Here is a 25,584-nt window from a genome sequence, read left to right as displayed (position 1 = left end):
GGACAGGAACTAGAATGATAAAAGAAAAACTGATTCCACTTCTTATTTTATCCTTTTCTGTTGTATTCAAATTTACAATCTTATGTGCACTGAATTACCATATTTGTTAATGGATCCTTTTGAGTTTTCTTCTTGGTACTTATATTAAAAACAAGACTTAAACAGACATTTCTCCAAATTAGACATACAGATGGCTAATAAACATATGAAGAGATGGTCAACATCACTACTTCAACGCAAATTAAAACTACAGTGAGGTATCTCCTTCACCCCAGACAGGATGGCCATAATCAAAAAATCTACAAACAAGTGCTGGAGAGGGTGTGAAGAAAAGGGAACCCACCTACACTGCTGGTAGAAATGCAAATTGATACAGCCACTATGCAAAACAGTATGGAAATTCCTTAAAAAACTAGGAATAAAACCACCATATCACCCAGCAATACCACTTCTAGGTATATGCCCTGAAGAAATCAAAACTGAAAAAGACACATGTACCCCAATGTTCACTGCAGCACTATTTACAATAGCCAAGACATAGAAGCAACCTAGATGTCCATCAACAAATGAACAGATAAAGAAATTGTGGTACATATACACAATATAATACTGCTCAGCCATAAAAACGAATACATTTGAGTCAGTTGTAATGAAGTGGATGAGCCTAGAGCCTATCATACAGAGTAAAGTAGTCAGAAAGAGAAAAACAAATATTGTATATTAACACATATACATGGAATCTAGAAGGATGGTACTAATGAATCTGTTTGCAGAGCAGCAATGGAGACACAGACATAGTGAACAGACTTATGGACAAGGGTGGAGGAGAAGAGGGAGAGGGTGAGATGAATAGAAAGAGTACCATGGATGCATATACACCAACATACGTAAACATACAGCCAATGAGAATTTGCTGTATGGCTCAGGGGACTCACACAGGGGCTCTGTAGTAACCTAGAGGGGTGGGCATGGGTGGAAGCTGGGAGGGAGATTCAAGAGGGAGGGCACATATGTACACTATGGTTAATTCATGTTGATACATGACAGAAATCAAACCAATACTGCAAACCAAACATCAAGTAAAAATAAATAATTAAAAAAAAACAAATGATATATTAAAAGCATCCTTTCCTACATCTAATTCTGTAAATAGGACTTTAATAAAAAGGAAAGAATTTGAGCCAGTTGAACTGAGGTAATTGAACCTAGAGCCTGTTACACAGAGTGAAGTAAAAACAAATACCGTGTATTAATGCACATTTATGGAGTCTACAAATATGTTACTGATGAATCTATCTGCAGGGCAGGATAGAGACACAGATGTAGAGAACAGACTTGTGGACACAGCAGGGGAAGGAGAGGGCAGGACGAATTGAGAGTAGCATTGAAAGCGCACACATTACCATGTGTAAAACAGAGAGCTGGTGGGGAGCTGCTGATGCAGCACAGGCGCTCAGCTCAGTGCCCTGTGATGGCCTAGGTGGGCGGGATGGAATGCTGGTGGGGGCAGGCTCAAGACAGAGGAGATGTGTGCATACTTACGGCTGGCTGACGTTGTACAGCAGAAACCAACACAACATTGTAAAGCAATTTTCCTCCAATTAAAAATAAATTAAAAAAAAAGAATAGGACTTTAGGCTGTAAAGAATAAAATACGACTAGCTTTTGGTGGGCAGTGAAAGACCTGTGCTACTTATGCGGCCTCAGGCTGGTCTACCTCCATCTACCTCTCTCTGCCCGCTGTGAGAAGGTGGACAGCAGTGCTACTTGGAAAAACAAGGGGAGGTGGGTCGGATTCGAAGATGTTATCAACTAACTTGTTTTTCCAGTAGGACCAAAAAAAAAAAAAGAGTATGGGGGAGAATCAGTCAGATTAGTAAGCCAGTTAAAGACAGAAATCAAAGACTGGACGCTGAGTCCATCTGTAAACAAGAGAATAAAGGTGCCAGAACCAAAAAGCAGACAATCATCACAAAGGCCAAAGTATATAATCCAACAAAGACGCAAAGAATCATTTCAAACGATTTTATAGATCATCCCCTAATTTCTTAATGGGTTCACTGTCACAAAATTATTTTAGATATATGCTTTATGGGCTTCCCTGGTAGCTCAGCTGGTAAAGAATCCGCCTGCAATTCCAGAGACCCCAGTTCAATTCCTGGGTCGGGAAGATCCCCTGGAGAAGGAATAGGCTACCCACTCCAGTATTCTTGGGCTTCAGTAGTGGCTCAGCTGGTAACGAATCCACCTGCAATGCAGGAGACCTGGGTTCGATCCCTGGGTTGGGAAGATCCCCTGGAGAAGGGAACGGCTACCCACTCCAGTATTCTGGCCTGGAGAATTTCATGGACTATACAGTCCATGGGGTTGCAAAGAGTCGGACACAACTGAGCAACTTTCACTTTCATACGATTTATAGAATTTCCTATGTCACATTGGCTTGTGTTTATACTAGCTTGCTATACTACTTCAAAGAATGTTGACAAGATATAATACAGATATGAGAGGATTGTTTAAATTGCCTTACAGAAGGGCAGAGATTGAATGTAATTCAGTTTCTGTATTTCACAAACCCTGTTTATTATTTATAAAAATGCAAAAATGAATAACAAAAGATACCACACATATATATGATGGTCTGACAGGTGCTCAGTAAATAATAATTTTCTTCCTTCCTCAAAAGTAACCTCATATGTATATATTCTTAGGCTGATCTTCAACAGTTACTTTCAGCTCTTCATTACTACTCCCAGGATAACAACTGTAGACCACTTTATAGAGTTTACAATAGGTTTTCATATTGTCTTTTTCATGAAAGGATCTTTCAGCATGCTCTTTCCTGTAGCAACTATGAACCATATTACATACATTTTCAGCAAGTGACTATAATCTACATTTCTCCTGGGTAAATTATGCCCTCCCTTTTCATAGATTTCTGTCCCCTACCCTCCTTAAGCAAACAATCTTCTCCCTTTAAAAGAACTATAATTAAGAGGTATTTTTCTATGCTAACTTTTAAAAGATTTCTTACTAATCTCTTCTGAGACAAACAAGTACGTTAGCTAATGCTTCTATATGAGAGACATCCACAGAGGAAAGGAAATACATAGATACATGCATCTGTTCAAAACCAGTACTTTTTGAACTAAATACCAAACTAAATACTAAAGCTGTAAAGTGGGAGGTTGAAGAAAAAAGTACCACACACAAGCACTTTTATACAGAGGTGGTGGTAGTGGTTAAATGTTAGTTTTCTTGGATAAAATAAAATTTCAAGTTGGATAAAAGGAAAACTAATCATTCAATCTAATATCTAGCTCAGAGCTAAACCAAAACACACCAGAGAAATATGAGATGAATCGGCCTATGCTTAGCACTGCTTTCTGACTTAGCTGAGAAACTGTTTTAGGGTTGCTTTTCATAACTATAAAATGGATATTCTAACTATATTCCTACTACATAAGATTAACTAGGAAATGGTTATCTGTTAAGGGATGAATAGTGTTTCCTCCTCAAAATCCATATGCTAAAGTCCTGATCCTCAGAACCTCAGAATGTGGCTATTTGAAACAGGGGCTTTAAAGAGGTGGTTAAAGTTAAAAGAGGTCACCAGGCTGGCCCTGATCCAATATGACCGGTGTCCTTATAAGAGATTAGGACACAGACTTTCACAGAGGGGAAAACCATGTAAAGACAAGGAAAAGACAGCTCTCTACAAGCCAAGGAGGGGAGCCTCAGAAGAAACCAACCTTGCTCACCCTTTGATGTCAGACTTCAAGCTTCGAAGACTAGAAATAAATTTCAGTTTAAGCCATCCAGTCAGTGGTACCTGTTATGGCAGTCCTAGAGAACTAATTACAATATCCAAAATGTAGCCAGAAAGTTGCTTTGTTTTTTTAGTACATTTAAAATCCAAGAATCTCCCCCTAAGGATTCCCCTCAAAAAAAAATCTCTACAACTAGTAATACAACAATAGTAATTCCCTAGAATACACAATTAATATTGTTGAATTATACTGGCAATGTCTTTTAAAAGTCTTGAATGGTAATATGAAGGTAATTGCAGTCTGAAAACTGATGATTGAGTATAGCCAGGGGAAAAAAGAAAGCAATCTGATCTGCTGGGTAAGCGAGCCCTTTTTTATCTTTGTACATGTAAATGCTGATATTATTCCAATATAACTGCTGAAGCTAGTAGACTAAGTATTTAGAATCTTTTCCTTTTTATTTATTTAGAATTTAAACCGCACTTCTTCCCCCAAACCTCTGATTGCTTGAAAATTTCAAAACAAGTTATACAATAAAAGTCACATTGAAATTCAAAAGTACATTTAAGAGAGGAAACAATTCTTTCATATTTTTATTCAAATAAAGCAAGAAATGGTTCTCAATTCAACAGAGGCTTGGAAGAAAAAGCTCTGAAAGTTATTAATTGAAGCAAAGTAAAGTAGCTATATAATCACCTTTCTAAAGGTTTTTAAAAGCCTGAATAGACTACTTGTGATGGACAGAAAAGAACAGCTCCTGCTGGTTCATTTAAGTTTCAACGTTGAATAATGAATACAAAACAACACAACATATTAGGCTTATTTTCAGCTTTAAGAAAAGGCTGAATGGATGTAAGATGTAAAGAGACTGCATTTAAAAGTAAATAAATTAAGTTTCAGGCTATCTACCCTAATAAGAGACAAATAAAGCATGTTCAATATTAGATAATTTTTTCAACTAATCATAATCTCTTGGTTTGTGTTTCTTTTTCCCCTTACAAATCTTTAGCACTAATATTCCCATAATGATCTTCTAATTAATTTAGTTTGACTACATGCCAGGTGCTATGCTAAATTATTTTACATGTACTCAATCTCCATCACAATCCTACAAGATGGGTATCATTTGTGATTTTTGAGTTTCTCTTCATTAAACACAAGTAATGCATTAAACTAGCTCTGCAATACAGGAGCCCCCAAAACCTGAGCTATAGTGAGAACAAAGTGCTACTAAGAATTATCATACGACTGCGACCACTTTATCTATAGAAGCAATCCACCATGGAAGATGTTTCAAAAATCTGACTGAAGAGAATGGGCAATTTATTACTGTTGTTTAGTTGCCCAGTCATATCCAACTCTTCTGCAACCCTGCCAGGTTCCTCTGACCGTGGGACTTCCCAAGCAAGAATACTGGAGTAGGTTGCCACTTCCTTCTCCAGGGGATCTTCCCGACCCAGGGATCAAACTCGAGTCTCCTGCATGCCTAAATCAAGGTGACTCAAGAACTGTCTTAACATCCCTCCACCTCCACCCTGCATTAATTTCAAGATTTTTAAACAACCTTCTATAATCTGGACTCTGCTGTCAGAGAGGGAATGGGTCTATCAGTAAACTCCAGTATCTAGAGATACTGGAAGCATTGCCTCATCATGAATGTATAAATTGGCATCCATACAAGTCAGCTTGTTATTAAGAACTAACACTTGCTCATACTGACAAAATCAAGTTCTGGGACCCTGCAAAGCTGAATACTGGATCCGAGACCATGGCAGCCACAGCCCCATACTCTGGGTCTTGCCTGAGGAGGCAGCAAGTTTCCCCTCTTTGACATCTCTTTGTTCTTTATCTTCCTATCTTTCAGTTTGAGCTAGTGTTAACCTCAGTCCGTTTACTTCCAGAATAAAATTTCCATGTATACAACAGTAAAAAACCATCTAGTCTACTTCTAGAGGGTGTGGGCAGTAAAATTTCAAAACATAAATATTTATTTTTCCTTTGCCAAGTGAGGGTCATTAAAAAATAATCTAATCTTGAAAGAAAGGATATTAAGGGGGGTAGGGGGTATAAAAGGAAAAAAATCTTATACTAGACTCTAAAAAATTAAGTGAATTTGGCTTCAAGGAAAACCCACCAGAGAATGTTTCTTTTTCTCAACTCAACAAAGATACCCCAGGGGCAAGTGACCTATTAATAATTTAGCAGGAATGAAACAATTGGGAGAACGAAGAGTTGATCCCTTTGCCTAGGACAGAACAACAGTATCTCAGGTCTTGGTTGCCTGCAATTTCTAGCACCTGCCTCTGGAACTCACTCCACAGGAGAAGATGAAACCACACTACGAGGGCACCTCTTACATTACTCCGCTTATCCTGACGCCACTCACCAGCTCTGGATTTCAGTCTATACACATTTATGCTAAAATACTGTATTTTGGCATTATTTCTGGCACTGTAGCATGTAAAGACCAAAGACTGATGAACAAGGGAGATTTTTACAAGCCACATGGTCTCCAGAGGATTTAATGCATGCAGCAACTCTCATAAATCAAATCTCCTTCTAACTTTTCTTGGCTCTATAATCCTATAGTCTACAGAACACTGATTTTTAAACACTACAGAAAAAGAAATCCAGTTAAAAAAGTAAGTTTCAACTCCTCATTCATACTAGACCGTGGACAAGGAGGAGGATTTTTTTTTTTTTAGTTTTGCTTTGTTTAGGGAATGTGGAGAATATGGTTATTTGGTCAAGAATATTTCATAGAAGTGGTGGGACTTAAAATGAGTTTTAGCAACTCATTTAGCAACTCATTCATAGTGGATGGCACTATGAATACACAAATTTGAAATCCATATACAATAGGAAAAGAGTGAAAAAGAAGTAAACAAGACTTCTGTATCCCACCCAATTAAACTATTGTCTTATAAAAAAGACTTTTTAAAAATTCTTTAATTCCTTTAATTCTTTAATTCCTTCTGTGAGTAGATGGCCCCTCCTTCCTTAATAAATATAGTCTGCTTCAGAATACACATATAAAAAGAGCACAGCTCAGTGGTAATATTTAGAATAGGCAAGGAGAATTTACTGAAGGCACTGCAAAGGCTAATAAAACTTCATTTTTCTTGTTGTCATTAGATAGCAAATAGTGAATGACCTTGTCCTTTGCAAAGTCAAGCCCTGTGGTCTTAGGCTGTTTTTTCTGATTTTAGATCTCTGATTACCTTCCCTTTCCTTTTCCAACTACAAAGAAATGGTTTTCGTGTTGACATTTCAAAGGTCACGCTACAGAAGCAAACACTTGAATTAAGCCATTCTTTATGTGTCATTATGGGATCCTCATTTATTTTCATTGTCACCAGTTTTAAGACAGCAAATTAGTTGGCTCTCATAGTTTAAAAAAAGTTTCTGCTCTAATTTGGAGGAACAGTAATTATTCATAAAATATCTGACAGATTAATAGCAACTTGCAGTTATCACTGCAGAGCAAACTAATGTCGTTTCTCCACCTGCTGAAGCACAGCTACTACATTTTCTAACCAGAACTAACTTGTTTCAATTCTCTGAATTTCACTAGGGTGAATCAATTATTATCACTTACCATTAATAAGCAGAGAGCTATCGGATCCTGGATATGAATAGTTTAGACGACCTAAGGGTAGAAGAAGGCCGTTACTATACTTTATTCATAGATGATTTAAATGTATTCAACAACAAAGCTGAATTAATTGCTTAATAGGTATTTTAAAAACCATATTATGGGAATAAAACTTAGCTGTGCTAATAAACACAAAGAGTTAGAGGACATATCAAACAGCATGTTCACAAACATTAAAAAAGGGAAAGCCTGAAAGTGGGAAAATAAAATATCCCTTATATTTCACTATTCAGTTATTCTAATTTCCAAATCCCCATCCAAAGTAATCTTTACACCATTATGTTCTCATATCAACTCCTAATAACAATCTTCATGTTTTTTCCCCATCAGTGTTCAAGTTTTCTTTCATGTGTAGTTCTTTACTGCTATTTAAAAGTATGTAGCTAGCAGTAGTATTTTTTATATGAATCATACCAAAGGTGCCAGTTTTATGCCTACATGTACAGCCATGCCAGTAGGTTTAAATTCCTATCTGGGGGAATAAGTACAGAAAGTAAAGGAACACATTTCACTGTACTTACACATGAAAAAAATAGCAAAGCACACAGCAAAACGCACAGAGGCAGAAGAGCATTCAATAAATGCTGGGTTAATTTTCTCTGAATTTGAACCTAAAATGGGCACGCAAGATACCCATGAGAAAAGGGCTTATGAAAGTCTAAAATTTGTGGAGGATGCACCATCCTCCACAAATAAAGGGGGGAATGCATTTCTACTCTGGAAGAGTTTCTACATGTAAGTTGAGGTATCCAGACTGCACATACTTAAGCCTAGATCTATGCTATAAATTATAAAACTCATTATTACAACATTTTTATGTCTCCATATTCCACATGCCCTTCGTAAGAATGGTAAAGAACCCTCAAGTCTTGTTCATTTAAGCAATGGAAAGGGGAACTTAACAGTTAATTACCTACCAGAGTTCAGCACTCTATGCATCAGGAGTAGTGTGAGAATATAAAATTGACTCAGAATTACAAACATTCCAATTAGGAAACAGCAGTTTAAACTCTGACCCCACAGAACCATAACAGACTCTCCAAGACAATAAAAACGGTGGGTAAGCAGAGCTTCTCCCATGACTGGAGCAAGCCTTTCAGGATGCCGGGAAGACTCCAGACCCCACCTAGTTCCGATGAACACTATGGGAGCCAGGGCTAGTATGTGGTCCTATCCACCACCAGCCACACATTTAAAATTATTTAGAAAGGAACTTTAGACCACAGCTATCCTTCAATCTCTCAAAATCCTCTTTCAAATAGTCTCCACAGAAATAAACTCATGCCATGAAAAGAGAAAAGTGTTGTCTGTTGCTAATAGCTTTAATTAATCCACATGTGAAACTTGGGAGTCTAATATGAAACAAAATCTGAAAATTTTTCTATAATTTAAAACCAAATACAAGGATTTTTTAAATTGTAAATTGCTTCACTTAAAATTTCAGTGTGTTCCTGTTTAGGGATGAAAGGTAGGGATGGAGACCGGCAAGGAGGAGGTGAAAATTAACTTTGATATTTCAATTTCTTCCTAAAAATTGGCTTTGTTACTTAATGTTTATATACACAACCAAGGAGCTAAATCCAGTGAATTCCAGCTTAACTGCTTTAACTGCAAGCCCAGATCATATGACCTGTCACAAGAATATCTTTAAAAAAGCATAGACTTGAGATGCTGGAACAAGAACATGACCTTAACTGTTAAAAACTTGGGAGGGAGGGAATAGTGTTTCTAAATCACTTAACTCAGAGTAGCAGCTGATTTTCTGTGATGGAACACTTGGATTACTTTTGTAGCTGTAAAACCTTATAGTCAGTGAACTAATAGTTATCACTCATACCATTTTTATCATAAAACACATTTTAAAAAGATGTTATAAATCAACACAGGAACAAAAAATATTTAATGATATTAACTGAAGTTAAGTTTCTACTATTTCGAAGAAGATACTGTTAATTTTTTTAAAAGGTAACATTAATGAAACCAAGGCTGTTCTATATGAACTATAATGCCTCTTATTCGATACTAAAAAAGGATAAATAACAATGAGAATCCAAAGATAAATTCCCAAACTAGCTGGCCCAATTTAACTAGTCAAGTTCCACCTTATCAGAAACTGACTTTTGGGGTACCTTTTAAGGAGAAAGAGATAAGAACAGTTCAACAAAACAGGCACAAAAATACCCCCTCACTCAGTTCTCTCAGTCTGCCTCGACACACACGTCCTGAGATGCCACCCTGCACTCACAAAGTAGGTATCCTTTGAGACTTTTTCTGTTCCTCAGACTTCTAAATACTGTAATTCTATCCTTTAGCTAAGACAATAGGGCACTGACAAAATTTGCAGTTTAACTCTGAAAGTGATACTTGTTTTTATTTTTTGACCTGTTCTTATGATAAGTCCTGTTGGTCTGAAATCCGTTATGCCCTCTGTATGGTAAATACACCTGTTAAATATTTTGTTAAACAAATAGCAATGCTTTCTATTTCAATTTTAAAATATTAGCAGTGACATGAGAAAACTTTTGGAAAAAACTTTCATAATGCTTCCCCATCCTACCTGCCCTATCCTATAAATTCTTTCTATAATTAAAATATTTAGAGTCATCCATTCATGACATCTAATATGAAGAACACAGACTCCTTCCTTTCTGCAAGTCCTCTGAAAGCTCCCGTTATAAGTTCCATGTTACTCTCAAGTCTTCTACAAGCCTTTCACATTCTCCTTGTGCCCCTTTTATTTCTGCTCTACAGATGCCAATTTTCACCAGGAGTTTTGCATTTTCTAGTCCATGGCTAGATTACTGACAACCCCCTCCGTCCCTTCAAGACCTCTTTGTTTCCAATGGAGAATATTTTCAAATCTTTTTTGTTTGTTTACTTGTCTTTTTTTCAATTATTTTCCCTAGGGCACCTTTCCCAAAAAAGAACCCCCCTTTTTAGATTAACTCACCAAATTTTATTTCTATCTATACTGCAATAGACAACCATCTTAGGTAATCATCTCAGCTACTTGCTAACTGTCTTATCTCTTAAGTAACAGCCCCCCTCTTTAAGATCTAAAGCTTCATTGCTGTTGTTGCTGCCATTGAACCTAGGTATCTTGAGTTTCCTGTTTGGGCACCAAATAAGTATTCAATGAGTTTACTCCACTGAACTTAAAACACCATCATTTCACAAATGAATACACTGAAGTAAAATAAAAATCACTGAGATACCTAAATATGAATAAAACCCAGTGTTTTTGAGTTTTGTTTTTTGCTTTTTGATAACTCATTTACCTATAAACATAACCCAGGCTTTGGTACATTTAGAATTGAATTCCTCAAGGGAGAAGAAGAGCATTAGGACTTCTGGCAAGTGAATCTATTTCGTGGATAAAATTCAGTCTTTGAGGGTCTTAGTATTGATTATGTTATAAACACAAAGAAATACTGCCAGATCAGCAGTCCTAACCTTAAGGGACGCTATGACAGGAAAAGTAGTTGTCCCTGGAGGCCAGCTGTGGCATTTGGAGCCAGAAGCCTGGCATGCATCTTGCAGAAGGCATAGACTATATTTGGTGACATGACTCAACCTAGCCAAATATAGGCAACTGATACAGTGTGACTCTGGGGAACTACACTACCAAATTCTACAGCCTAGAAAAGATTCAGATTCCAAGCAGGCATTTGCGAGTTGGAAAGAACCAATATTTACCAACCAGAATGACTAAGAATTACTGGGGGGAGGAGGTGCTCAAAAGAACAGTATGCACTATCATAACTCTCATATTAAGACACTAGCTAAAGTAACCGAGTTAATAAGATCAAAGGAGGGAAAAAACTAGAAGGAAATACTCTAATAAATTAGTATCTCTTACTTTCAGAATTAGGTAAAATAAGTTATTTTCTAAAAACTAACCCAGATAGTATTGCTACTGATGACTCAGCAGGAAATGATATAATAAATGCTGCCATTTCAAACACACAAGCAATAAAAAATATCAAATGTTCTCTAGTGCTATTAGATTTCATGCTATGGCCTTCTCTTTCTCAGTCATGCAGTATTGTTGGGGGCATGGTAGGGCAAGGAATGATAACAGGGGACAGCTCTGCAAGGCTGTGTAAAATATAGCCATGCTGACCAAAAGAGTGACAAGCAGCCTGAAATGCTGAGTTAATTTTGTTAGATACTAACAAAAAGGGAGAGGTTTTCAGTGGACAGGCTTCCCTGATGGCTCAGATGGTAAAGTGTCTCCTTGCAATGTGGGAGACCTGGGTTCGATCCCTGGTTTGGGAAGATCCCCTGGAGAAGGAAATGGCAATCTACTCCAGAACTCTTGCCTAGAAAATCCCAGAGACGGAGGAGCTTGGTAGGCTACAGTCCATGGGGTTGCAAAGAGCCAGACATGACTTAGTGACTTCAAGTTTCTTTCTTTTCATTGAACATCATTAAAAATTTCTCACAGGGAAAGGATAAGCATGGACTTAGGTCCATTTCTAAGACAGATAAAAAGGTTTATGAACACAGCACAACACTCATACATATAAATACACATTATTTGTTGTTGTTTAACTAGAGATGTTTCTCCTGGTTCTGCTCTTACTGCCATAAATAATTGTTTAAAGGAGGTGCTGTTCCTGCCTTTCTACATTTGCTGTTTCTACCAATATTGTCAGATTTGCAGCAAGATGGCACTGTGGGGGCCTGCATGATGTAAGCAAGGTCCAAGAAATGATAAATTCAGTTTCTGAATACTAACTTTATACTAAAACAAATGCAGAATACATATAAATATGAACTAATAAAAATGTGCTCATTATGTTTTATCACTTAATGATACAAAGATCATTTTGTACTTTATTGTTGATATGTGGGAATCTTAATTCCCCGACCAGGGATTAGACCCGCTGTGATCCCCGGCATTTGAAATTTAGAGTTTTAACCACCAGATCCCCAGGCAAGTCCCCAGAGATGATCATTTTTAATAATTTCTTCCACTGACCTAAAAGTAACTCCACAAAGCATAATCAGTAACCTTATTCTACCCCATGACCTATTTGTGATACAATCAACTGCCAGTAAAGATGTTTCCGTGCAAAATTATGAAGGAGACACCAGCTGGGACTGACATCAACTGGATGGAGAGTCTTGCCCCCCTCCCCAAAAAGCCATTTAAATTACACACACACACACACACACACACGCATACACGTAGAATCTAGACTACACAAAACCCCTTTCCAGGATAGATTTGACTTTCAGTTTAAAGGCTGGAGCTTGTAAAAAATACTTGAATTCTCTTAACTCACTGCCATTTCCCTTCTAGATACTCTAGATATTCAGAGCTACTGGCCCATTAACTTTCTCATCTGGGTCCCTTCCTCTGTCTGGAATGCCTTCCTTTCTCTCTGTCTCCAGTGTTTCACCACTCAAGCCCTCTCCCTTTTACCCAGGTGGCTTCTTTCTTAGGCCTCACATCCTATGGAAAGTACCTGCCCAAAGCCACCTGCTCCTTGGTTCAGAGAGCCCTACTGGCTCCATGCAACACTCTTTACACTTACTATGCTATGCTATGCTAAGTCACTTCAGTTGTGTCCGACTCTGTGTGACCCCATAGACAGCAGCCCACCAGGCTCCCCCATCCCTGGGATTCTCCAGGCAAGAACACTGGAGTGGGTTGCCATTTCCTTCTCCAATACATGAAAGTGAAAAGTGAAAGTGAAGTCACTCAGTCGTGTCCAACTCTCAAAGACCCCATGGACTGCAGCCCACCAGGCTCTTCCGTCCATGGGATTTTCCAGGCAAGAGTACTGGAGTGGGGTGCCATTGCCTTCTCCGTACACTTATTATAAACTGTATTTAAATCACCTATTTCTAAACTCTCTTCCTCTAGGACAACAAAATCTTTGAGGACAGGTTTTGGGTCTCACATCCCAGAGCTTAGAGCAGAGAAAGGCACTCGATAAATAGCTGTTGAATAAATAAAACAAAGCTAGCAGCTAGTGGTCTCTCTGGCATGAAACACGCAGTACAAAGTGTGGAGCTGGACCAATCTCATCTAGTGAGGTAGGTTCAAGTTATTTAGTTCCTCTGAAGTAAAAACAGAGCTATTTCCACGTACATGTGAGAAATTCATAATTTTTGCAAAATGCCCAGAAAAGTCCCCCTGGATAGAGTATGTGTTCAATTAACAGTAATTCCTTTCCCTTCAGTAACTTAAAAGCCAGAGACAACTAACAGTTTCCCACTTGTGAGAGAAACAAAGAGGAAGGATTCCTCCTTGCCAAGTAAGACCCAAACTGGAACCCTGAAGAAAGGAGTGGCCATCTGGGGGATTTTTCAGCTTCAGAGAAATGAGTTTGCTAATGTTCTAAGTTACAAACAGGGATATAATTCTTCTTTCAGGAGTTAAGAGGAAAAAAAGCTAACTCTTTTCTTTTATGATAGCCAAACTGGTAAAGTAGCATCAGTATTTTAGGAAATGAAAACTTTGGAAATTCAACTTAAAAATATTATTTTCAATAAAAGCCAAAGAGGAACTTCTTTTTGCACCAATAGCTCAGATTTCATTTTTCAATTGTGATATGGTAGCTGAAAATCAGAATACAGAGTGGCAAAAAAAGACAGAGAGAAAATAACATTTTATCTTTAAGATAAGTAAAGTCAATGGGCTATGTTTCTACAGATTGAGGAAGGTTTCATAAGGATTGCTTTAACTCTAACTGAGGGCAGGTATAAAGGTGGAAGATCTAAAAGCATCTAAGAATTTCAGGCAGAGGGGAATGTCTAGAGAGACACCAGCAAAGAGCTGACCCAATTAAGGAATTCAAAAGATTTCCTACTGCCAGTAAACCTAACAACAAACCAGCAAGCAGGAAGGCTATTTTTATCCTTGCCAGAGGCCTTCTGACTCTGGATGCTACATTTAGAGGACAGAGCAACAAGATAACTTGCCTTAAGAGGATGTTATGATACCAGCGATTAATGGCAACTTTTCAAGCTTTAAAATATTAGGCATAGTTTTTATTCAAAGTAAACGAGCCAAAGCCAGTTAAAAAAAGAAAAGATAATATAATGGAAGGAAAAGTGGGAAAACAGACCAATGGGTATTAAAAAAGGTTTAAGCAATCTAGAAACAAAGCCAAGGCAGTTAAAATTAAAATTTAATTAATTAAAATTCTCCTATCTTGTAAAATGTTGATTAAAACAAGCATGTGTTATAAGAGACCTATTTTAAAAGAACCAGTGGATTAAAATAAATAATTGTAGAACTGACCTGAAGGTAAAGATTTTGAGAAGTGGCTCTCTGCACTAACATGAAGATCAAGACAAATTTATGGAGTTCCTAGGAACTATAAAGTAAGTTGCTTGCAAATGATTGAGAACTTCAGAGACAAGCCACTCTTAACATTGGTTGCATGCGTGCCAAGTCACTTCAGTTGTGTTCGACTCTGTGACACTATGGTCTGCAGCCTGCAAGCTCCTCTGTCCGTGGGATTCTCCAGATAAGAATACTGGAGTGGGTTTTCATGCCCTCCTCCAGGGGATCTTCCCGATCCAGGGATCAAACCCAAGTCTCTTATGTCTTCTGCATTCGCAGGTGGGTTCTTTATCACTAGTGCTACCTGGGAAGCCCCTTAACACTGGTTACTGAAGTCCAAACCCCAAAAGCAATCAGCAAAGTCAGTAATTGGCATTCTGCATACACACCTATCAACAACACTAATCACTTACTTAATATAAATTCTGATGACTTGATTGAACTTTAACATTCACTTGAATTTCATATCTAATTTCATTTGTTATTTCTCAAAAGGCCCCGTTCTTATTTTCCTTTATTAATACTAAAGGCATTAGTCCTCCTCTTATTCATTAGTCTTCAAAACTAAATAACAAACAGGCTGTTCGAAGATGTCTGCAAATTATCTGGAGGATAAGCTGCACGAGGTCAAGAGTCTTATTTTTTATTTCCTTATATACCCCAAGAGGCTAAAATAGTGCTTGGCACTATCTGCTTGATAATATATTTGTTTTATGAACAGCCTCCCATAACTTTAGACTTTACATATATATTCCAAGTGATTCTCAAAGCGGTATGAGGGTGGGGTGAGGAGGGAAAGCCGTCTATCTGAATCACTTCTGGAATACACATGCTTAAGTCTCACGACAGACCTGGTGAATCAGAATGAGGAAAAAGAAAAAGCCAGCTTGGAAAAGTTCGCTCAGTGATTCCAGACCTTCACCCTCTGAAAGGTACCCTCCAATAAGAAATCAGTAGGTGTGCAAAATCTGAATCTTTTACAGAAGATTATGATAAAATACCAGAGAAGGCAATGGCACCCCACTCCAGTACTCTTGCCTGGAAAATCCCATGGACAGAGGAGCCTGGTGGGCTGCAGTCCATGGGATCGCTAAGAGTCGGACACGACTGAGCGACTTCACTTTCACTTTTCACTTTCCTGCATTGGAGAAGGAAATGGCAACCCACTCCAGTGTTCTTGCCTGGAGAATCCCAGGGAAGGGGGAGCCTGGTGGGCTGCCGCCTATGGGGTCGCACAGAGTCGGACACGACTGAAGCGACTTAGCAGCAGCAGCAGCAGCGTGATAAAATACAGATTCTAAACTCTGTCCCCAGTTCCCTACATTAAGACACCTGAATGCCTAAAGTGTACTAAAATAAACGTTTCTAATGTTTGTCTCCTCATAAATGCTGCACATAAATATCTATTGTGTGGCTACTGGACCATCAGCCAGAGGCTCTGTGTCCCATCCTGATTCTCCAGGCACCAGTTAGTCGACTGACTTCCAAAGCTATTATATCTCTCGGAACTATAGTCTCTTCAACCATAAATTGGAGACCACAAAACTCACGTGGAAGGTTATCTCAAGGATTTAAATTAGAGATAATTTTCAGAAGGGGCAAAGCATAAAAGTCAGAGAAATGATATCAGAAGTAATTACCCTTTCACTTGAAAGTTGTTGTTAACCCTGCTTCCTATACAGAATGTCCAGGTCCACGTCAAAAGAGAAATATATAGACCAGCATCAAATGTGCACTGTGACCTACTACTACCCAATACACAGAATATGCTCAAATGTGTGTGGAGCTGGAATTTAAGCTGAAGCTAAAACGTAAAGTACTACGTGGCTTGAAGAGGGCCATCTCCCCCTCCTACAAGAGCTGCTGTGTTACCCCACACCAGGGGGCACCCCTATTGTGACAGGGCTCCCCGTGACCCTGGCACTGTGCCAGTTGTAATCTGAACAGTCCACACCCCCAGCTATGCTTCAAAAAGCAAAAAGATGGCTACAGATGCCCCCAGAGTCAACATTCCAAAATGCTATTAATACTTGGTGGAGATGATAAGCTAGGATAAGGCAAGTGACTCCTCACTCCCCCTTTGTCCTCATCCTCACCATTTTCCTCTATGGAATTCCTTTTTTAGTTATGTTCTTTTTGGTAATGGGGAACATTCTAATGGCAGGAGTTTAAAGCTGAACAATTAGAGAAGTTCTCCACAGCAGTGTTTCATAACATTTCATAATTATTAAGACCTACGCTAATCAAAATATTTCGCAGAGGCTCCCCACCATAACTGAAGCCCTCAAGCCCCACTCCAGTGGATATTACAAGTAAAACAACTACAAGAAAACCCTTTAATAATAAAAGGCTACTATGAATTCAGCAACACCTTTAAATGTATTTTCATTGTGTTACATCAGCATCTGCATGCTTTAAAAGATAATCATGCAACACACACATGACAAATCTATCATCTAACTGGAATGTTTGGTCCTAATAGGTTCCTGCTGCTGCTGCTGCTGCTGCTGCTAAGTCACTTCAGTCGTGTCCGACTCTGTGTGACCCCATAGACGGCAGCCCACCAGGCTCCCCAATCCCTGGGATTCTCCAGGCAAGAAGACTCGAGCGGGTTGCCATTTCCTTCTCCAATGCTGGATCCCATCAAATAATTACCATGTCTGAAGAGGCCCATGATCCACAAATTAAGAACAGAAACATTACATAAAGCCAAGTTTAAACAATTGCTTCCGAGACATAGCATTTTTAGGCCTATCTCAAAAAGAAAAAATGCACTCTAGAAACAAAGCCTCGACTCAACTGAGCAGATCTGACTGATTTCTGGTTATATCCTTTCTTACAAGCTGCTGCTGCTGCTGATGCTGCATGTCCGACTCTGTGCAACCCCATAGACGGGAGCCCACAAGGCTCCCCCGTCCCTGGGATTCTCCAGGCAAGAACACTGGAGTGGGTTACCATTTCCTTCTCCAATGCATGAAAGTGAAAAGTGAAAGTGAAGTCGCTCAGTCGTGTCCGACTCTTAGCGACCCCATGGACGGCAGCCTACCAGGCTCCTCTGCCCATGGGATTTTCCAGCCAAGAGTACTGGAGTGGGGTGCCATTGCCTTCTTACAAGCTACTCAATATTAAATGCTCACATGAAACCCATATGCTACTTTCAGTCATTAAACCTTCAACCTTGACATTTAGGAATACCATGCCAGAGACTGTGTGGAATTGCTGATAGTAACTTAAAGTTTACTAAGTTCAATCCCTGCACTTCCTCTTTTAAATGAAGACACCAAGATCTAGAGAGAAGTGACCAACTTAAGCCATGTAACTGCTAATGGCAAAACCAGGTCTTAATACACTCCTCAATGCTTCTCTTTATTTCTTACACTTTGGGAAAGTCTATTATAAGCTAACAACTTCTGATCTTTTACAATAAAGACATCAAGTGGCCAATTGAAGTATCTCCATTTAATTAACCATGACAGACATTTATTATTTGGCATATTATAGCCAGTGGAAGTTAAGACTTTTTTTTAGATTCTTTATACAAATTAAGAGTAATTAATCATGGCTGCTCTTCAGAAGATCTGCGCTTCAGTGCTGGTTCTCAAGAATTAAAAAAGGTTCCTCTAATTGGTTGATTCCTCCTTCTCTTTCCCAAAGTACAGCAACTGGCATCAGCTCAACCGGATACCAAAGAGATTATGGAACTACTTTCCGTTCAGAGTTTCACTAATGTTCTTAATTTAATGGTTACCAGGTAATAAGCAGAATAAAAAAGAGCCCTGCTTTTAGAACGGAGTGCACTGATGTGGGACTGAGCTCAGACTAAGTCTGTCAGACAAATCAGACAAAATAATGAAGCCCAGAGGCAGCCAGGCCATCTCCATACCTGACTTGAAAAGTAGTAACTAGTTTAAAAGTGAAAGAGGAAAGTGAAAGAGGAGAGTGAAAAAGTTGGCTTAAAACTCAACATTCAGAAAACTAAGATCATGGCATCTGGTCTCATCACTTCATGGCAAATAAATGGGGAAACAGTGGAAACAGTGACAGACTATTTTTAGTGTGGCTCCAAAATCACTGCAGATGGTGACTGAGGCCATGAAATTAAAAGATGCTTGCTCCTTGGAAGAAAAGCTATGACCAACCTAGACAGCATATTAGAAAACAGAGACATTACTTTGCCAACAAAGGTCTGTCTCAAGGCTATGGTTTTTCCAATAGTCATGTATGAATGTGAGAGTTGGACCATAAAGAAAGCTGAGCACCAAAGAATTGATGCTTTTGAACTGTGGTGTTGGAGAAGACTCTTGAGAGTCACTTGGACTGCAAGGAGATCCAACCAGTCCATCCTAAAGGAGATCAGTCCTGAATATTCATTGGAAGGACAGATGCTGAAGCTGAAACTCCAATATTTTGGCCACCTGATGTGAAGAACTGACTCATTTGAAAAGATCCTGAAGCTGGGAAAGGTTGAAAGCAGGAGGAGCAGGGGACAACAGAGGATGAGATGGTGGGATGGCATCACCGACTCAATGGACATGAGTTTGAATAAACTCCGGGAATCAGTGATGGACAGGGAGGCCTGGCGTGCTGCAGTCTGTGGGGTTGCAGAGCCGGACACTACTGAGCGACTGAACGTAACTGAACTAGTTTAAAACTAGTTTAAAGTTACTCCTTTTGCAAATTTTTACTGCAGAACAGCAACAAGTTCATCAACGCTTTTCTCTTTTCCTTCTTTTAAATTTGGTAGTGAGGAGAGTGGCAACATGAGGGGAAACAATAAGGATCAGCAAATAAAGAAATTCACAAATCAGGTATACACAACTGATAAATGAATCAACTGCCTACAATATTTAGGTTGAGATTCCATACGTGTCAGGAAGAAATTCCAACGTGGCACAGTTGTGCAACTGTTCTGCTTCCTGTTGTTAAATTGAATGCAAAGAGAATCTCGGATATTTTTATGAGAGCTATGATTCAAGTGGCATGGCCTCCCCTCCCTCAATGTCAGCAAATAACATATTCTAGGATTATATAACAGCATTAAGGAAAGTCTTAAACCTTCACAGACAACTCACCATTGTATTACTCCATAATCAAAAGGGCTTTCATTATGCAGATTTATAGCATAGGGCTGTTCTAGTAGCTATCAGGAAATGAAATAGCAAGTCACCTCTCTATAGAATTTTACCATATAGAAGGAAAAAATAGAAAAATAATAAGTGATACTATCAAAAGGTACAATATACTATTGTTAATTTAGACATGGTGCATGAACAAAATGGATCTCTATAAATGTTCTGGACCTCCTTCTACTTTTTATACTGTAGGGAGATCCCTAATATTTTGACAGTGACAACCTGCTGACAAAGTCTGAAAACCTTACTACTTAAATGTTATTCAGATTTCACTTCTGAATGGAAAATAATATTATTATCTGTCCATATTGTAATATCTATATTTATTACGTTGTACATAGACGGAGGAGCCTGGTAGGCTACAGTCCATGGGGTCGCAAAGAGTCAGACACGACTGAGCACTTACTTACAAAATACTTAATGTGAAAATGTACAAGATTTTAGAAAAGCACTCATAAATTTGCTACCTGATTGCTGCTTGGGTTTTGATATGGTATTTCTAACTGTAAATTGTCACATATATTTATTTCTTTACCAACTTATCAAGAAATTTACCAATTTCTTTACCAATAAATACTACCGATGTTTATTTCTTTACCAATCCCTGCCCTGAATGTGAGTCTAACAAAAGTAAATCACAACAGTCATAAAATATGTGAGCCTTAATACAGCTGCAAAGAAAAGAAAAAGCTGTATGAGTTAAAAGCATCTTTAGAAACAGTTAGGCTTTTTAACCTTTTAAATAACATAAAAAGTTTACTGTCACTTTCCCCTCTGGCCCCCTTTACCCTCACTTCTCATCCAGGTAAAAACAGAGTTACAATAATGTTTTAAGATGCCTACTCAATTTTCCTGGACTCAAATAAGATTCTTTGTGTTCAGTATTCAGGATTAAGATATGGAGACTGCTTGAGTAATTATGGACCGATCATGGATGACATAAGACAAATTCCCCTTTTGTGACAACTACTTATATGATTTTCAGAACAAATAAGAACAAGGGTCAATATTTCATCACCAACACGTGGAGGGCAAAGGATCACTACTTTGTATTTACCAGCACATGTTATATAAAAAGTCCAGCAGATGAGAATCTGGCCAAGGAACAAGGGGCATTTAGTATGAACCAGGTTGGTTTCAGTTCAGAGCTTAGAATAAGGAAGACTTCAGTCTCAGGCTACCATCACATCAGTGTTCACAGACATCCCATTCTGTTCTCCCAGGCATTTCCCTTTCCCCTCCTTCCCTTGAAAATTTTAAAACAAAACAAACCTGAAACAACAGCAATCCTCCAACCTGGAAAAGTACAGTCACACAGTTTGAAACCCACACCTTTGTAAACTCTGCCTACACAGTGCTATGAGGAATCAAAAGAATCCTGAGCAACAGTGAACCAGAAAGGAGTGGGTCTGAAGTCAGAACTCAGCCTGCACCAGCGACAGACAGACAATCATGGTCCACCACTCTAGTCCCCTCCTTCCTCACAAAGGAAGTTACCTCAACGCAGAAGCCCAGGTCCCATCCTTCAGCACAACTAAGCAAAAGAAAAAGACTGTTTAGGATGTTCCATTTCAGCAGTCAGGAACGGGAGGGTGTGGAAGGAAAGGAAATCACTTCACTTCTCAACAGCCACACGCAAAGTTCATTATAACCAAGTTTATAAACTGCACTCTCTGCTGTGTGCCTTACTCCATTACTCATGAGGCTTCTAAGAGTAAGGAATTTTCTCCTCCCTAGAGCCCTCCACTACTCACTCCCCTGCTACGCTGCTTTGAATCATTTGGTATCATCCAAACAGAGCAAGAAAGAACCAGCCAGGTTTGCAGGGCAGCTGCCTGGAAGACTCTTGAGTCTTCAAGGCTTGTAGTATTTAAAGATGCTCCAATTCACCAGAAGACATTTGATACCACACAGTGGTAATTTGCCAGGAAAGAGAAATTTGACTATGAATCCAAACATAATTTAGTTGCTTTGCATTATCCGTGTCTTCTCTATGGTACTTTGTATCAAGGACCATTAAATATCCCTTGAAGAAAAATGTCCACCTAATCCTTTAAAAATGTGACTGGGGATTGGGTTGCATAGTAGTACATAGCTGTCTTTCCACAAATTGCCACTGATTTAAACAGAAAAAGATGAAATACTATAAGAAATTATATCCCTACACCACTATTTCAAATAAATCATTTTAATAGTATAGCAATAGAAATTACTTTGTAAAAGTCCCTTTCATATTTAAAACTATGTACTCTGAAACTCACATTTATAACTGAATATAAAATTTAGTCCTATTTTCAGAAACTCTGATGAAAGGTTCTAGAGCTTTCTCAGTGTACATAAAGTCATATACAATATCTGTTCAAAACATCTGTATCAGTATATAACACCTGTTCTTGAAAATACAGAACTACGTGACTGCAATTTTACGTATAGGAATATGAAAAGAACTGCTGATCCAAGGAAAATTTAAGGTTTTCTGGTTATTATTTATGATATCTTTTTAAAGTAGACTAACGTTACTCCTTCCACTGTTGTAGAGATACAGAATTTAAGTAATTATTCCAACAGTCACTCTCTCTCTCACAGTGACACAGAAAATCTTACTCAAAATTAGCAAAACTGGCTTTGTGTACTAAACTTTCAACTGATTTTCATGATTTTCTCCTAGAGAGATTATTATAAATGGCTTTTCTTAGCAACAAAGAAAAGAGGCACAGATGGAATCATCACTTGCGCACTCGTTTAAGCATTTGTTTCAAACAAATTCACACATATGAAAAATAGTTGGGGAAGAGCCCTCTAATTTAATGTGCAGATAAAGAAAAAAATTCCCAAAAGTTATTTTAAAATGCAAGGTCACAATACCTTAAGCAGTCAGGAATTAAATACATAGCATTTGGGGGATAGGTCCAGCTCTTCAAATAAGTTCTTATTAAATGAAAACATGAAGCACGTAAGGCACGAAGGTTTAACTGTACAACACACTCCCACACTTACTCAACATACGCAATAGGTTTCTTGGGCACCATGGGAATATGTAAAAGACTGGCACTTTAAACAACTTGCATTTCTGAATTCGATCATCATTGCCCACATGCAAATTAAGTATTTTAAAATGCCTGAAACTCAGAGAGACTGGTTTAGATAACACTGAGCTCCCCCTTCCAAAACCTGGAAGCAAGATGCATTCTATAACAACATGAAGAGTAAAAGACTCTAATTTCATAATATATTGAGGAAAATTAAAACAGTATTCTGATTATAACTTAATTAATATCTGAAGAACAACTATATAATGTTTTGACAATTTACAGATTGCCTTTGTTCACTCAATAATTTTGCTGTTTCATTAGGCTTTCCAATGAAATGAAGCAAATTGGATATTAAGTTGTTTTAATATATAGGATTTAAAACACTCAACCACTAATATGAAACTATGGATTGTTCAACTGTGTGATATCTGGTAATTTTATTTCTGATAATTTGTCTCTTTATTCCAGTGCTGTCTCCCTCTGATTCCATTCCATAAACTGGTTTATGCATATATTCCTTTATTCCATTCATATACAGAAAAGAAAAAAAAAAAAAAAGGCCCCTTAATTTTTAGAGGACTCTTCTACGTATACTGAAAATAATACCACTTCATGAATCTTTATTTCACTGTGTCCAAGCTATGCTTGAGAGACTGAAAGCAGATGCACTGGCACGTGATTTTAATCTATTTCATGCTGCTCCATTTCTAAACAGTAAGTACCAATTTCACAGGCAAGAGAAAACACAAATAGCACTAAGATACAATATTTCCCAAGGAAACATCTCAGCATCTACAACGGTAAAAGATTTTCCTGTTCAAGTGAAGGAATTACTTGATAAGCCTAATAATTATTGTAGCAATGCACAAGCTGCCATCTCGGAGATAACTCAAAAATTGGTGTACAGCACAGGCTCTTAGCTTATGAGACTGGGTGTACAACGAGGAAAATGAAATCGGTCTCCAGGGAAGAACTGTTACAGATTGTCACTGGTGTTAGTTATGGAGAAGGCAATACATAATTTCATGGGTAAAAATAACATACAGACATGCCAGCTGATCAGTGAAAGGACCTAGAGATAAGGCAGAGGGAGGACCTTTTCCTCTCAAAGAGGTAAACCTCTGTACATGGAGAAGATGATAAGAAGCCTTAAAATTCTTAGAAAAACTATTTTTAAATAAACCATAAAATTTAAAAAAAACAATGTAAATTATGAAATGAAAGCTAGCTATTCCATTTGCACATTTCTTTTATCTTTTTAAAGGCTGCTAAACAAGCCAACTGGAATCAACAGCATATTCATAAAAAACTGAAAAATTATATTTGAAAGTTGAAAGTTTTGAGACATAGACATATTAACATCTTGTCTGTTGATGGCAAAAATAAAATTTTGAACCCACTTTATTAAGGGAGTTTCTTTTCCCCCCCAAAAATAAGCAAATTTAATTTTTATGTAAATAAATAATACAGCCTTACAAATTCATTCAGTTGACAGATCTTGTATCAATTTAGGCTCTATTATTTAAACATATACACACAAACCACATTTCTATGTGGGATTGCAAATGAAAATAAAAATAAATGAAGTCATTCAACATACATTTTATAAAATCATTTTAAAATAAAATGAACCCAAATATAAAATCTGCCTCCACATGATAGTTTTTTAAAAATAATTTTCAAATTAATTCTTTTAATTGCATCTTTATACCACTTTTCTGAAAGCCATATTGTTCTATACTAATCTCACAGAAATAATGCCTATTTTCTGTTTACTCTATTTCTAAGGAAGCAGAGCACATGAAGAGGCCACTTATTCAAAATGGATAGGCATTATTACTTTAAAAGGAGAGAGGAGAGTCTGACAAGAAATAAAGTATTCCCATGAGCAAAACTGCATTACAATGGACTACAATGGTACAAAGTTCATCATCTTGGTTTAAAAAAAAAAAAAAGCATAACTACTGTCTGACATTTTAGGACCATGAACTCATCTATGAAGTACTTACTGCTCTTAAAAGGAAAAAATACACAAATTCATTTAATATGCTTAAGTCACCTTGGCACCTTATATTGAAACTGGTTTTCTCATTTGATAAGCATGAAAACAGACAAATAGATGTTTAGCAATAAAAATTGATACCATGTATTGAGTGTTTTCTCAATGAACTGGGCAGTATGCTGGATTTTATAGACACATCATATCATACCACAAATTAGTGGCAGAATGGCAATTTAAATCCCAGTCCATCTGACTTGAAAACCCATGGTCTTTCATTCTGGCATATTTCCTCTTATAAATCACAATTTTACAAAATCTTTGTGTTCCCATATTAGGTCAATCAGGTTTAATTCTGTCACCAGACTTATCTTTTAATTATCTCTAGAAAATTAGTCTAGGTAATTATTTAGGTAAATATTGGTAAGAAGAAATTAAAAAGGGAATATGGTGACTCAGATAGTAAAGATTACCTGCCTGCAGTGGAGAAGACCCATGTTCAATCCCTGGATCAGGAAGATCTCCTCAGAAGGGAATGGCTAACCACTCCAGTATTCTTGCCTGGAGAATCACATGGACAGAGAAGCCTGGTGGGCTGCAGTCCATGAGGTAGGTGGCAGAGAGTCAGACATGACTGAGCGACTAACACTTTCTTTTCATACAATAAAGGCAGAAGTTTATACAATAAGCCACTTA

At 37.8% G+C, this 25,584-nt stretch overlaps 1 protein-coding gene across 4 annotated transcripts in view; it reads right to left on the bottom strand.

Moving 5' to 3' along the window:
• The window catches only part of CPEB4 (cytoplasmic polyadenylation element binding protein 4), a 72,495-nt gene that overhangs the window by 21,318 nt on the left and 25,593 nt on the right, over nt 1-25,584 (bottom strand). For 2 of the 4 annotated variants that reach the window (XM_027520496.1, XM_027520492.1), the window contains exon 3: nt 7,366-7,416. The exons of the other annotated variants lie outside the window; for them this stretch is intronic. In XM_027520496.1, the coding sequence (XP_027376297.1) occupies nt 7,366-7,416 (51 nt within the window). The remainder of the gene's footprint in view (nt 1-7,365; nt 7,417-25,584) is intronic. 4 annotated transcript variants of the gene reach the window in all.

Source organism: Bos indicus x Bos taurus, chromosome 20 (genome assembly GCF_003369695.1).
Source record: "Bos indicus x Bos taurus breed Angus x Brahman F1 hybrid chromosome 20, Bos_hybrid_MaternalHap_v2.0, whole genome shotgun sequence".
NCBI lineage: Eukaryota > Metazoa > Chordata > Mammalia > Artiodactyla > Bovidae > Bos > Bos indicus x Bos taurus.
This window is presented reverse-complemented; position numbering and strand designations above follow the sequence as displayed.